This window comes from Salmo trutta, chromosome 25 (genome assembly GCF_901001165.1).
Source record: "Salmo trutta chromosome 25, fSalTru1.1, whole genome shotgun sequence".
Lineage (NCBI taxonomy): Eukaryota > Metazoa > Chordata > Actinopteri > Salmoniformes > Salmonidae > Salmo > Salmo trutta.
In genome coordinates, this window is record NC_042981.1 from 11,116,033 (window position 1) to 11,129,296 (window position 13,264).

Consider the following 13,264-nt stretch of genomic DNA (forward strand, 5'->3'; position numbering starts at 1 on the left):
ACAAACCACCGGTCCTGGCAACCCACATTGCGCACACCTGGCAACCATCATTGCACACACCTGCTCCCTATGGTTACGCACACCTGGACTTCATCATGACCCTGATTACTCTCCCTTCATACAGCCCTCACCAACCTCAGTCATCAGGCAGTATTGGTTTGGTTTTTATGTCCAGACACTTCTCCTGTTTGGTAACTCCATGTTCGTTATTATTAAAAACTCACCATCTGCACCTGCTTCCTGACTCCCTGCGTCGTCGTTACAACACAATGTACAAAACATTAAGAACACCTTCCTAATATTGAGTTGCACCCATTTTTCCTTCAGAACAGCCTCAATGTGTCAGGACATGGACTCTACAAGGTGTTGAAAGCTTTCCACAGGGATGCTGGCCCATGTTGACTCCAATGCTTCCCACAGTTGTGTCAAGTTGGCTGGATGTCCTTTGGGTGGTGGACCATTCTTGATACACATGGGAAACCGTTGGGTGTGAAATACCCAGCAGCATTGTAGTTCTTGACACAAACCAGTCTGCCTGGCACTTACTACCATACCCCGTTCAAAGGGACTTAAATATTGTCTTCCCATTCACCCTCTGAATGGCACACATGCACAATCCATGTCTCAATTGTCTCAACGATTAAAAAACGTTCTTTAACCGGTCTCCTCCCCTTCATCTATACTGATTGAAGAGAATTTAACAGGTGACATCAATAAGGGATCATAGCTTTTACCTGGATTCACCTGGTCAGTCTGTCATGGATAGAGCAGGTGTTCCTAATGTTTTGTACACTCAGTGTATACTGTATGTAATATTCTATATCTAATGTATATCCTGTGTCTAATGTTGTGCACCTGTCGTATGTAGCCACCATGAAGTTGAGGAGCAGACTGATGGACTGCTCTACGTTGATCTGGTGCATGGTGGGAAGACGCTTGTTGAGCTGGTAGTAGATGGAGGACAGGATGGTCTCCAGTCTAGACACGTTAATCTCTGCGTTGTGGTCCAGTGTGTTCAAACCGCTGTCACGGAACGCCTCGATCATGTTCCACACATCCACCAGGTGCACTGGGATGGGGGGAGGAGGGGAAAGATTTACAAAATAATAGATTTCTTCTAAATTAACTAATTACGTTCAAGTGTACCGTATTTGAAACAAACATATGTGACATTTTTGTGTGTACAGTTCAATAAGTTAGGAGAGTAAGATCTTCAGTAAAGGAAACTAAAAGAGCCCGGCAGGCAGTACTTACGGTTGCATCTTTTCTGCACGAATCTTAGCTTGCAGGCCGTCCTATAGGTTGATAGTCTGATGACGTCAAAGTTTTGTCCCCCTGATAAAAATAAAAAGATGAATCAACAAACTAACACAACCACACACACACACACACACAAAACCCACTGTATGGGGAAGGGGAATGTACTGTATAGTGTAATGTGTATGGATGTGAATGGCTTGTCTAAGACACAGCAGTGTGAATGATTAGTACTGGCTTTCCTCTGGAGATTTCACTCTCACACAGTGCATGTAGTGAAGGGGTTCTCAAACTTTTTGGGGCCGGGGACCCCTTTATAATCAGAACACAACTCAAGTCAGATAAAAATAGCATACAAAGAGTTCTACTATGACTTTGGCAGCGCATGGCCGGATGGACCAAGTCTAGGGCTCTGGGAAAGACCATTTTAAAGGCTCTCTCATGGCATCGGAGATACACTTTTGCAGTGTTCAAGAAAATGTTATGCAATGATACACATTTTGTCATGGGGAACACAAATTCATTGTTGCAGCTTTAAAGCTAATATCCTGCAATTCTACACATTTTGCCATGAGGCAGAAAGAAAACTTTGCCGTTTTAAAGCTTAAATTACAGTGCATTTACAGTTGAAGTCGGAAGTTTACATACACCTTAGCCAAAGACATTTAAACTCAATTCCTGACATTTAATCCTAGTAAAAATTCCCTGTCTTAGGTCATTTAGGATCACCACTTTATTTTAAGAATGTGAAATGTCAGAATAATAGTAGAGAATGATTTATTTCAGCTTTTATTTCTTTCATCACATTCCCAGTGGGTCAGAAGTTTACATACACTCAATTAGTATTTGGTAGCATTGCCTTTAAATTGTTTAACTTGGGTCAAACGTTTCAGGTAGCCTTCCACAAGCTTCCACAATAAGTTGGGTGAATTTTGGCCCATTCCTCCTGACAGAGCTGGTGTAACTGAGTCAGGTTTGTAGGATCCTTGATCGCACACGCCTTTTCAGTTCTGCCCACAAATTTTCTATAGGATTGAGGTCAGGGCTTTGTGATGGCCACTCCAATACCTTAACTTTGTTGTCCTTAAGCCATTTTGCCACAACTTTGGAAGTATGCTTGGGGTCATTGTCAATTTGGAAGCCCCATTTGCGACCAAGCTTTAACTTCCTGACTGATGTCTTGAGATGTTGCTTCAATATATGCACCAGTCCCTCCTGCAGCAAAGCACCCCCACAACATGATGCTGCCACCCCCGTGCTTCACGGTTGGGATGGTGCTCTTCGGCTTGCAAGCCTCCCCCTTTCTCCTCCAAACATAACGATGGTCATTACGGCCAAACAGTTCTATTTTTGTTTCATCAGACCAGAGGACATTTCTCCAAAAAGTGCAATCTTTGTCCCCATGTGCAGTTGTAAACCGTAGTCTGGCTTTTTTATGGTGGTTTTGGAACAGTGGCTTCTTCCTTGCTCAGCGGCCTTTCAGGTTATGTCGATATAGGACTCCTTTTACTGTGGATATAGATACTTTTGTACCTGTTTCCTCCAACATCTTCACAAGGTCCTTTGCTGTTGTTCTGGGATTGATTTGCACTTTTCGCACCAAAGTACGTTCATCTCTAGGAGGCAGAATGCGTCTCCTTCCTGAGGAGTATGATGGCTGCGTGGTCCCATGGTGTTTATACTTGCATACTATTGTTTGTACAGATGAACGTGGTACCTTCAGGGGTTTTGAAATTGCTCCCATGGATGAACCGGACTTGTGGAGGTCCACAATTCTTTTCTGGGGTCTTGGCTTATTTCTTTTGATTTTCCCATGATGTCAAGCAAAGAGGCACTGAGTTTGAAGGTAGGCCTTGAAATACATCCACAGGTACACCTCCAATTGACTCAAATGATGTCAATTAGACTATAAGAAGCTTTTTAAGCCATGACATCATTTTCTGGAATTTTCCAAGCTGTTTAAAGGCACCGTCAACTTAGTGTATGTAAACTTCTGACCCACTGGAATTGTGATACAGTGAATTATAAGTGAAATAATCTGTCTGTAAACAATTGTTGTAAAAATGACTTGTGTCATGCACAAAGTAGATGTCCTAACCAACTTGCCAGAACTATAGTTTGTTAACAATAAATTTGTGGAGTGGTTGAAAAACGAGTTTTAATGACTCCAACCTAAGTGTATGTAAACTTCCGACTTGAACTGTATGTGAAAAGTAAATCATTTTGGGGGAATACAAGAACTACTGAGTTGAGAAATGTATAATTGGTGGAGTGACTGTGGATACCAATATCCCTGTGAGCCTCCCATGCCCATGTTGCCCAGGGTTAAGAACATACATTGTAGATTAGCAGGTAGCCTAGTGGTTAGGGCGTTGGACTAGTAACCAAAAGGTTGCAAGATCAAATCCCCGAGCTGACAAGGTAAAAATCTGTCATTCTGCCCCTGAACAAGGCAGTTCCTAGGCCTTCAATGAAAATAAGAATTTGTTCTTAACTGACTTGCTTAGTAAAATAAAATTAATAATGTTACATTTTATTGTATTACACCCTCTAAACTTATTCCACAGATCCCTTAGCCAAGATTTGTTTAATCTGCTGTTGCTAATGTAAATATATGTATTTGGAGGTCTGGCCTCGGACCTCCTGCAGTACCTCTGCAGACCCACTGAGAATCTCTGATGTAGAGGGGAATGTACAGTATAATGCTTTACTGTGCACAGCAGATTATAACAGAGTGTAAATGAATAGTAATGGTTTGGCTCTGGAGCTCTGTCTACTTACTCATCTCGATGAAGAGTTGTCTCCTCTCCACCATGGCCTTGCCTCGTTTACTGCGTTCTTCTATCATTCTGGGGGGGAATACCACAACAGGCAATAAGCACGCATTACCTTCTCACTACGTAATTACATCATCACTGTAGACAATATACATTATCGGTCTTCTCTGCCCTCTATCATTCTGGGGAAAGAATACAGCAAGCATTACTACCTACTCACTAAGTAATTGCATAATTATTGTATACATTAGACATATTACTCATTCTTAGGGAAATAAAACAGCAAGCATGCATTACCTACTCCTTACTTAATTACATACCTGTAATCACTATACATCATTGTAACCATTGTATACATTATCAAGGTACATTGAAGTTAAAGCAGTAGTGTAAAATATGAATCTAACTGATCCTGTATACTCTATACATTCATCACTCTAAGTATTTATATATCATATGGAATGGTCAATAATGTACAACACATATACTCTTAGAGAAAAAGGGTTCTTTGGATGTCCCCTTAGGAGAACCCTTTGAAGAACCCGTTTTGGTTCCAGGTAGAACCCTTTCTCGGGACCCAAAAAGGGTTATTCAAAGGGTTTTCCTAAAAAAGCTATAGATCTGTAATTTTTTCCATTGAAAGCAAGTCTAAGAAGCGGTAGAGCTGTTCTATGTGTGCTATTTCGATGTTTCCAGTTCGTAAGTTTTGTTTTTGCATCCTATACTTTCAGTTTTGTACACCAACTTCAAACAGCTGAAAATACAATATTTTGGGTTATTGAAAAATATATTTCACAGCAGTTTAGATGGTACAATGATTATCAACACATTGAGAATACATTGTCACATAAAGTGAAATTAGGCAAACTATTAAGATATTTAGCAACCAGGAAATTATGGAACGATTTCTACATATTGCACCTTTAAGAAAAAGTTAACTTAATCTACTGATGATTTTGTCAGATAAAAATCCCAGAGGTATTTATTTACCTGTCGCTGCCTGAATATTAAACAAAGTGAAGCATTAACTGCTGCTGCTCCTGTGGAGAGAAGAACAATTATAGACAGTTAGCTAGTTGGTTCCTTAATATTCTGTGTGTCTGTTATGCTCGGTAGTAGGATAAGCGGTAGTAGGATAAGCGGTAGTAGGATAAGCGGTAGTAGGATAAGCGGTAGTAGGATAGGCGGTAGTAGGATAAGCGGTAGTAGGATAAGCGGTAGTAGGATAAGCGGTAGTAGGATAAGCGGTAGTAGGATAAGCGGTAGTAGGATAAGCGGTAGTAGGATAAGCAGTCCTTCCAGACAAAATGGGTTTCTTTTAAATTAGTCATTAACACCCTCCCTTCAAGGACTTGATGAACTCTACAAAACATGTTTTTTTTTTTTTTGGGGGGGGGGGGGTTCTTCCCGCAAAGGGGAACACACTTGAGTTCTCCTGCTCTGTCTCTTTATAGTGCACTACAGGGCCCATAGGGCACTGGTCAAAAGTAGTGCACTTTATAGGGAATAGGGTGCCATTTGGGGGACACACATCCTATCTGTACCCTACAAATGATAATTCTCCATGACATCGCCACTCAGCTAAGACCTGAGGATTAATGGTCCAGAAAGCCAGCCAGGGGTGCAGATAGAGGAGACACTTAATGATGATAGACACAGAACACATTACAACTATTCAATGATTGGTTCTGAAACCTGGGAAATGGCACGATAGGCTTGGATGGTACCAGACCTGGGCTCAAATACAATTTGAAATTGTTTTAAATACTTGCAGTGTTTCTTCTAGCTTGCCTGGAGTGACAGGTGGATGAGGCTTGCACTGTTGGAACTTTTCTATTGGTTCAATTCAACAAGGTAAGCTCAATGAAACCCAGAAAGTATCGGAAATGATTTCAAATAGTATTTGAACCCAGATGTGCTTGGCTGGCAGAGGGCTCTATTCAAATGCAGTATCAACATCCCATCAGACCAGCCAGAGATCTTCATCAGCTGAACGCGAGCAGTCAGTGCTTGCATACCCAATGGCACCCTATTCCCTTTATAGTGCACTACTTTAGACCAGAGCCCTATGGGGATAGCGTGCCATTTGGGGCACAGTCAGTGAAGCCAAGCCAAGGTTGAACCCTCAGGAACTCTAGTGACATGGCCTTTATATGCCTCCCTTCTTACTCATGTAGCTGGACAGCCCTAGTTTCCAGTCCCATAAAGCTATTGATATACAGATCAAATATAATAATCATCATAATAATAATAATAAATTGTTGTCCATATAATGTGCAATAAAGGGTTGTTAGGTAATTGATTATGACATGTTGTAGATAGTATGTAGAATGAAAGAAAACACCAGCTGTGCTCAGGAGGGAAACTAACAGAAGCAAGTCAGCAGTAATTGTACAATGGCCCTCTGTAATATTCAAATATGCAGTAGACCTACTGAAGACTAAGCTTGTCTGAGCTTCTCATATGTAGGCAACTAAGACCCTGAATGAGAAAGTGGATACCAAAACAAATAACTTTTGATGATATTGAGGAAAATGTCAAGCCTTGATTGGCCATTGTGAAATGTAATATAACTTAATAGGATATCAGAGCCTGACTGAACTCTTATGGGCAGACCAGACATAATACACAATATTTGATTCTGGGAGGCTGACAATATATACTGCTCAAAAAAATAAAGGGAACACTTAAACAATACATCCTAGATCTGAATGAAAGAAATAATCTTATTAAATAATTTTATCTTTACATAGTTGAATATGCTGACAACAAAATCACACAAAAATAATCAATGGAAATCCAATTTATCAACCCATGGAGGTCTGGATTTGGAGTCACACTCAAAATTAAAGTGGAAAACCACACTTCAGGCTGATCCAACTTTGATGTAATGTCCTTAAAACAAGTCAAAATGAGGCTCAGTAGTGTGTGTGGCCTCCACGTGCCTGTATGACCTCCCTACAACGCCTGGGCATGCTCCTGATGAGGTGGCGGATGGTCTCCTGAGGGATCTCCTCCCAGACCTGGACTAAAGCATCCGCCAACTCCTGGACAGTCTGTGGTGCAACGTGGCGTTGGTGGATGGAGCGAGACATGATGTCCCAGATGTGCTCAATTGGATTCAGGTCTGGGGAACGGGCGGGCCAGTCCATAGCATCAATGCCTTCCTCTTGCAGGAACTGCTGACACACTCCAGCCACATGAGGTCTAGCATTGTCTTGCATTAGGAGGAACCCAGGGCCAACTGCACCAGCATATGGTCTCACAAGGGGTCTGAGGATCTCATCTCGGTACCTAATGGCAGTCAGGCTACCTCTGGCGAGCACATGGAGGGCTGTGCGGCCCCCCAAAGAAATGCCACCCCACATCATGACTGACCCACCGCCAAACCGGTCATGCTGGAGGATGTTGCAGGCAGCAGAACGTTCTCCACGGCGTCTCCAGACTCTGTCACATGCTCAGTGTGAACCTGCTTTCATCTGTGAAGAGCACAGGGCGCCAGTGGCGAATTTGCCAATCTTGGCGTTCTCTGGCAAATGCCAAACGTCCTGCACGGTGTTGCGCTGTAAGCACAACCCCCACCTGTGGACGTCGGGCCCTCATACCACCCTCATGGAGTCTGTTTCTGACCGTTTGAGCAGACACATGCACATTTGTGGCCTGCTGGAGGTCATTTTGCAGGGCTCTGGCAGTGCTCCTCCTTGCACAAAGGCGGAGGTAGCGGTCCTGCTGCGGGGTTGTTGCCCTCCTACGGCCTCCTCCACGTCTCCTGATGTACTGGCCTGTCTCCTGGTAGCGCCTCCATGCTCTGGACACTACGCTGACAGACACAGCAAACCTTCTTGCCACAGCTCGCATTGATGTGCCATCCTGGATGAGCTGCACTACCTGAGCCACTTGTGTGGGTTGTAGACTCCGTCTCATGCTACCACTAGAGTGAAAGCACCGCCAGCATTCAAAAGTGACCAAAACATCAGCCAGGAAGCATAGGAACTGAGAAGTGGTCTGTGGTTTCCACCTGCAGAACCACTCCTTTATTGGGGGTGTCTTGCTTATTGCCTATAATTTCCACCTGTTGTCTATTCCATTTGCACAACAGCATGTGAAATGTATTGTCAATCAGTGTTGCTTCCTAAGTGGACAGTTTGATTTCACAGAAGTATGATTGACTTGGAGTTACATTGTGTTGTTTAAGTGTTCCCTTTATTTTTTTGAGCAGTGTAGTTTGATAAATCATTGAAAGGCTTCTTAAATTGCACCTGTAGGCATTAAAAGTCAAGTAGCCTAATGAACTTTACATACTATATGTTGGATCATTAGTCACTTCTGAGTACAGTGGTGACAGGCCTGCAGGTGCACATTCATCAAATACCATTAATTACAGAGGTAAAGACAGATTCAGATTGGATATTCGACTGTAGTTTTCCTTACGTCCACCAACCGTAGTTAGGGACCGTCAACATAGTGACAAATCAATTTTTAAAAGCTCTTTAACCGTTACGCCTAAAACTTTAAACTGGTTCTAGCTAACCCAATGGCATAGACACACATTGCACGCACTTTTATTTTTTGACTTACATCTCGTACTATTTAAAATGATTTATTTACATTTTTGAATTTCAATAGCTCCTTGGTCATGTGACCTACTGACCTCAAACAAGGTTCAGAATGTCTACTGCACACCCTTTAGGTTTGTACATTTTTCATCTCACACGACTTTACATACATTTTTCAAACTTTATCATTTCAATAGCTCCTTGGTAATGTGACCTACTGATGTCAAACTACTTTCCGAATGTCCACGCACTGGCGGAAACGGGCGCTGCTAGGCATCCCGTGCGGTAACGCGACCGATCCTGGGGGAAGCTGGCAGGAGCCCCGGGGAGAGTTCTCTTTTCTTTGTGAAGGACAGGGCACCCTGGAATGGGTTCGCCACGAGAGAGGGGCCCAAGCCCTGGAAAGCGTTGCGGTTTTGGCGGTGTCCGGTGAGCTCTCCCTGGCCCTTGAAAATCTGTGGGCGAGGGTGTAAATCTCACGCCGGGCCGTACCCATATCCACAGCAGGTCTCCAAGGTGAACAGCCTCTGGCATGTTATAACAATGTAGGTAAGGGAAGTTGGCAAAAAAGATCCGTAACTTCGGGATAAGGATTGGCTCTCAGGGCTGAGTCGGTCGGGTGAGAAACGGGGCTGGGCTCGAGCCGCGGCTGGGGGAGCAGTCGTTCTGTCTCCCTCCTTTCACCACCATTGGAAGTTCGTTGTACGGCCCATCTCGCGGTCTCTCGTGGGTGGTCTCGCAAGGGGCTGCATGCGGGGGTTCGTCGGGGTGGTGTCCGTCGGCGGGCCGAAGGCGGACCGGTGGGGGGGTTGAGTCCAGCAGCCAACCGCGGCAACTTTGAATGCACGTCGGGCCCTTCTCGCGGATCTCCCCAGCTACGGCGTTCGCCGGCCCCACGCATTGTAGGTCGGGAAGGTCTCCTCTACACTCACTAGAGTTGAGGCGGAGTAAACCCATTGGCCCCACAGTGATAGGGCATTGCATGGATCTGGCTCATGCCCTACGAAGTGGGGAGAGGTATCTCCAGCTTGTCTGGGGAGGGAGGCCTACATCTGATGTGGGTAGTACCATCCACGCCCATTGATTTGCTGCAGAACCATAAAATGGACGGAAGAAGCCTAGGTTCCCACTGGGCACGGGTCACTGAATGTCAACTTGATGAAATTCAAACGAGTGTACCCACCTGTCGCGGTCGCACTCAAATCATCCGTGGGGTGACTGTGACCCCCTCATGTTAAAGTGAGGAATATCGATGAAGCACTGGTAAAGGTGGTCCCGGAGGGCTGGCTGGGCAAGCAAATTATTGAAAGGGGATGATTTTTTTGGGACAAACTAAAGGGTGTGCAATGTGTAGGCCCACTGAGAGTACATTCTGATCCTTGTTTGAAGTCAGTAGGTCACATGACCAAGGAGCTATTGAAATTAGAATGTTGGAAAAATCCATGTAAAAACGTGTGAGTTGAAAACGGACAGCTGTGCAATATATAAGGGCAGTCAGTGTACATTCTGAACCTTGTTTGAGGTCTGTAGGTCACACGACCAAGGAGCTATTGAAATTCGAGAATAAAAAACGTTTGTACTAACTAATCCAACTAGGAATACAAAATGCGGCTCACATTTACACGTTTATTAGCTTTGCAAAGCAAAGTAATTTATTTGACACTTATTTGGAGTGTGTGGCTCAAGTGGTTTGAAAGCTATTGAAGTTTGAAAGTGCAAATATCCGTCGAATATCCAAATATCCGTCGAATATCCAACCTGAAACTGGCTTTACCTTGATCATTAAATTACATGTACAGATATATGGGCTTAGGCTACAAGCCATCATAAAGGTAAAGCAGTGGTTATTATGATAATGATCGTAGTGATGGTGATTGCACACTTATTACACTATCACTCGTATTTCATGTAACAGCGAGTCACCAAAACGTATGCTATGACGCTGGAAAGTTGTCACGCGCAACTGCGCTACCGAGTTAGACGCTACTGGAAGTCATGGTTTTCAACGAGAGTACCACGGTAAATACCTAAATACCTCTACGGTAAATACCTCTACGGCTGGCGGTGAACGCTGTCAGCCGCCAAGGTAGACGACGCTTGCCGCCAGAGTTGAAATATTTCAACTGTAGCGTTGTTTTCTACCGGATGTCGATTTGCACTGTTTGTTTACTGAAATCAACATAGCAACCTGCTAGCTTGCTTTTGCTGTCAAACGCAGGATAAATCCAGGCTTAAGATGTTTTTGGGAAACCAGCGCTTGGTCAGAAAAATATGTTGGTGCAAACAATGTTCTACTCCAAAACATAGCAAAGCTTCATATGTTTCTGTAGCTAAAAACGCATATAATAAAACAAAATAAACAGTTAGGTGTCATCGTCTAAAATACCCCTAATTTATAAGACTTGTAATTTCTGATCGGACCCAGCCCTGTCAAGCCACACTAGCCCTGTTATAACGTTAGCTTGGGCAGAGGTATCAGAGACAGGAGATCCCATTGGCCAATGAACCTGCGAAACGTTTAACGCCCCACTCAGCCCACCAATCGGTGTCACGTTGTCATGCCAGGTACCACGGTTGCTAAGCCTCTCGTCATTCAACCCCTACTCACAGTCAGGGGATGAGTCGATAAAATGTCAGGATTCAAAAGCTATACGATATTACAAAGAACAAGATAATTATCTCAAATCTCGGAAAATATTTGTCATGTTATACTTCTTGTTGAGTTTTTGAGCTAGTGACCAATTGACTCATATTCAGTCCTTGGAGTGTCCTCCTTGTTCCAGAATGCAACGCGCGGACGTTTGCCGACGTCTGGGCAACGTTGACAATGGACGTTAATCCAATTCCAACGGAGAGTCCCCTCTCCTCAACAGTATCTGTGGCTCGGGGCAAAAGGCCTACTAGCTAACTGGTTTAGTTCGTTAACTAGCTAGTTATTTTCCTGAATGGAAGTTCGATTTTATTAGGAGAACAACACGTGGCTGCCTAAGTAATACCATTGCTAAGAATATTGACAATTATTGCAGTTTCTGCTCATTGTTTTCAGGCTGTTTGCATTGGTGTTAGCTAGGTACCCCCCAATAAGTTGCTAAAAACATCTGCATCAAAGATATGTGAGTGACTTTGTCATACTGCAAACCGAAGTCAACGTAGCAGAGAAACAAGTTTCCAAACGGTCATCAATGTCTACAAAATCCTTGATTATTCTGTATTTTGACTAGCTAGGATGAATCAGGTGCAACTGTTTGGGATATGGCTGGCAGATGCTGCAATCTTTTCTCCTCGTGTCTGGTTGCATGTCGAGAAAAATGTTGCACTACTGTAAACACATCGTGACCTGTGAGTGCTTGTTTGCAGACTTTTTGTTTCACTTTAACAGTGCTACAAACCATAGTGCTGGCGCATGCAAATGCAGCGCACAAGACAGTCTAAAATATAATTTTGTTATTTGACTCTTCAAAATAAAAGCTTATTTGACACGTCAATTAGTGTTATGAGGTGTATCTTTTTTGACACAAAAATACCCAAACTGCGCTCCATAGATGACGGTGATCACACAACATCAAAAGCCAAACGGCTTGAGCTATATACTTTTTTCCCCTTCATTTTAGCAGACACTCTTATCCAGAGCGACTTACAGTAGTGAATGCATACATTTCATTTCATACATTTGTTTTGTCCTTATCTGCATTATTAGGCATATCAGCGTTTTTAATATAATAAGGTCAAAGCGAAACGCAAATACATGGGTGATAGTAGGCCTACCGCCAAGCATTACGTCATTCCACCGGTTTCTTTTTCAATGAATGAACTCAAGCGCGTCAGCCTCTATAGGAGCATCACATCACACACTAAAATAATACATGTGTCAGTAGAATAACGCAGTGATATATCTACCGCACCTTGCCGAGTAGGTAGCCTAGCTAATGACAACATTTTAAGTGAGTCAACATACGGAGGACTAGGGCTTATAGGGCTCGAAAGGAGAAAACATCATCCACGCTCTCGGTGACGAATCATTAGCTTTACAAGACTTTATGCGTCTCAGATCTGGAAGAAACCGAACGACCTACGCGGCCATATTGCTGTTTTTAACTCCCTATTTACCTTGTTTCCGCAATATGAGTGTGTCGTGTGATGCATCTTAAAGGAATATGCGATATGATCATGTACCCTAAATATCTACCCAATTAAATGTGTAGTAGCCTAATTTAGATGTGCCTTCTCCACTCTATAGGCTATCTAAATGAGAATTATACATATAATAAGCCTTACCAGTTTGAAAATCACACAAGTTACGTTTAAAGCGTCAACATCAGATGAAGAGGATATAAGTAGTCAGGATATTTCCTTCGTGAATCATCGCTGCACTCAAGTCTCACCTGTCTGTCCGCATTCGTTCGTTATTGCTGTCCGATCAATGCAAAACGACGGATATTATATACAAACTGTACCTTATCCAGTGCGTTTCCTGTTTCATAGCCTACGACTCAGAATTACGGTGGTGGCACAGATAGAACAATGAGACACATATTTCACCGGATGTATAAATGTGAAGCATCCGGTTGGCGTTTCCACTCACTACCAAATATGGTGATGAGAGGAAACCCGGTGGCCGGCAGTAGGAGACTTTATCCTTTGCCAAAGTCTGTAAAAATGCCGTTGTTAAGGGCG

General features: G+C 43.3%; 1 protein-coding gene across 11 annotated transcripts in view; it reads right to left on the reverse strand.

Moving 5' to 3' along the window:
• The window catches only part of LOC115162014 (dystrobrevin beta), a 67,308-nt gene extending 54,187 nt beyond the window's left edge, over positions 1–13,121 (reverse strand). For 6 of the 11 annotated variants that reach the window (XM_029712921.1, XM_029712930.1, XM_029712928.1 and 3 more), the window contains exons 1-4: positions 12,973–13,113; positions 4,039–4,106; positions 1,255–1,335; positions 856–1,069 (exon numbers count right to left, since the gene is read on the reverse strand). In XM_029712921.1, the coding sequence (XP_029568781.1) occupies positions 856–1,069; positions 1,255–1,335; positions 4,039–4,106; positions 12,973–12,986 (377 nt within the window). In that variant the 5' untranslated portion in view covers positions 12,987–13,113. Of the gene's footprint in view, positions 1–855; positions 1,070–1,254; positions 1,336–4,038; positions 4,107–5,024; positions 5,075–12,865 lie in introns of all 11 variants that reach the window. The other 5 variants (XM_029712924.1, XM_029712922.1, XM_029712923.1 and 2 more) reach the window with 5 other exon arrangements.
• Positions 13,122–13,264: the final 143 nt, after the last annotated feature.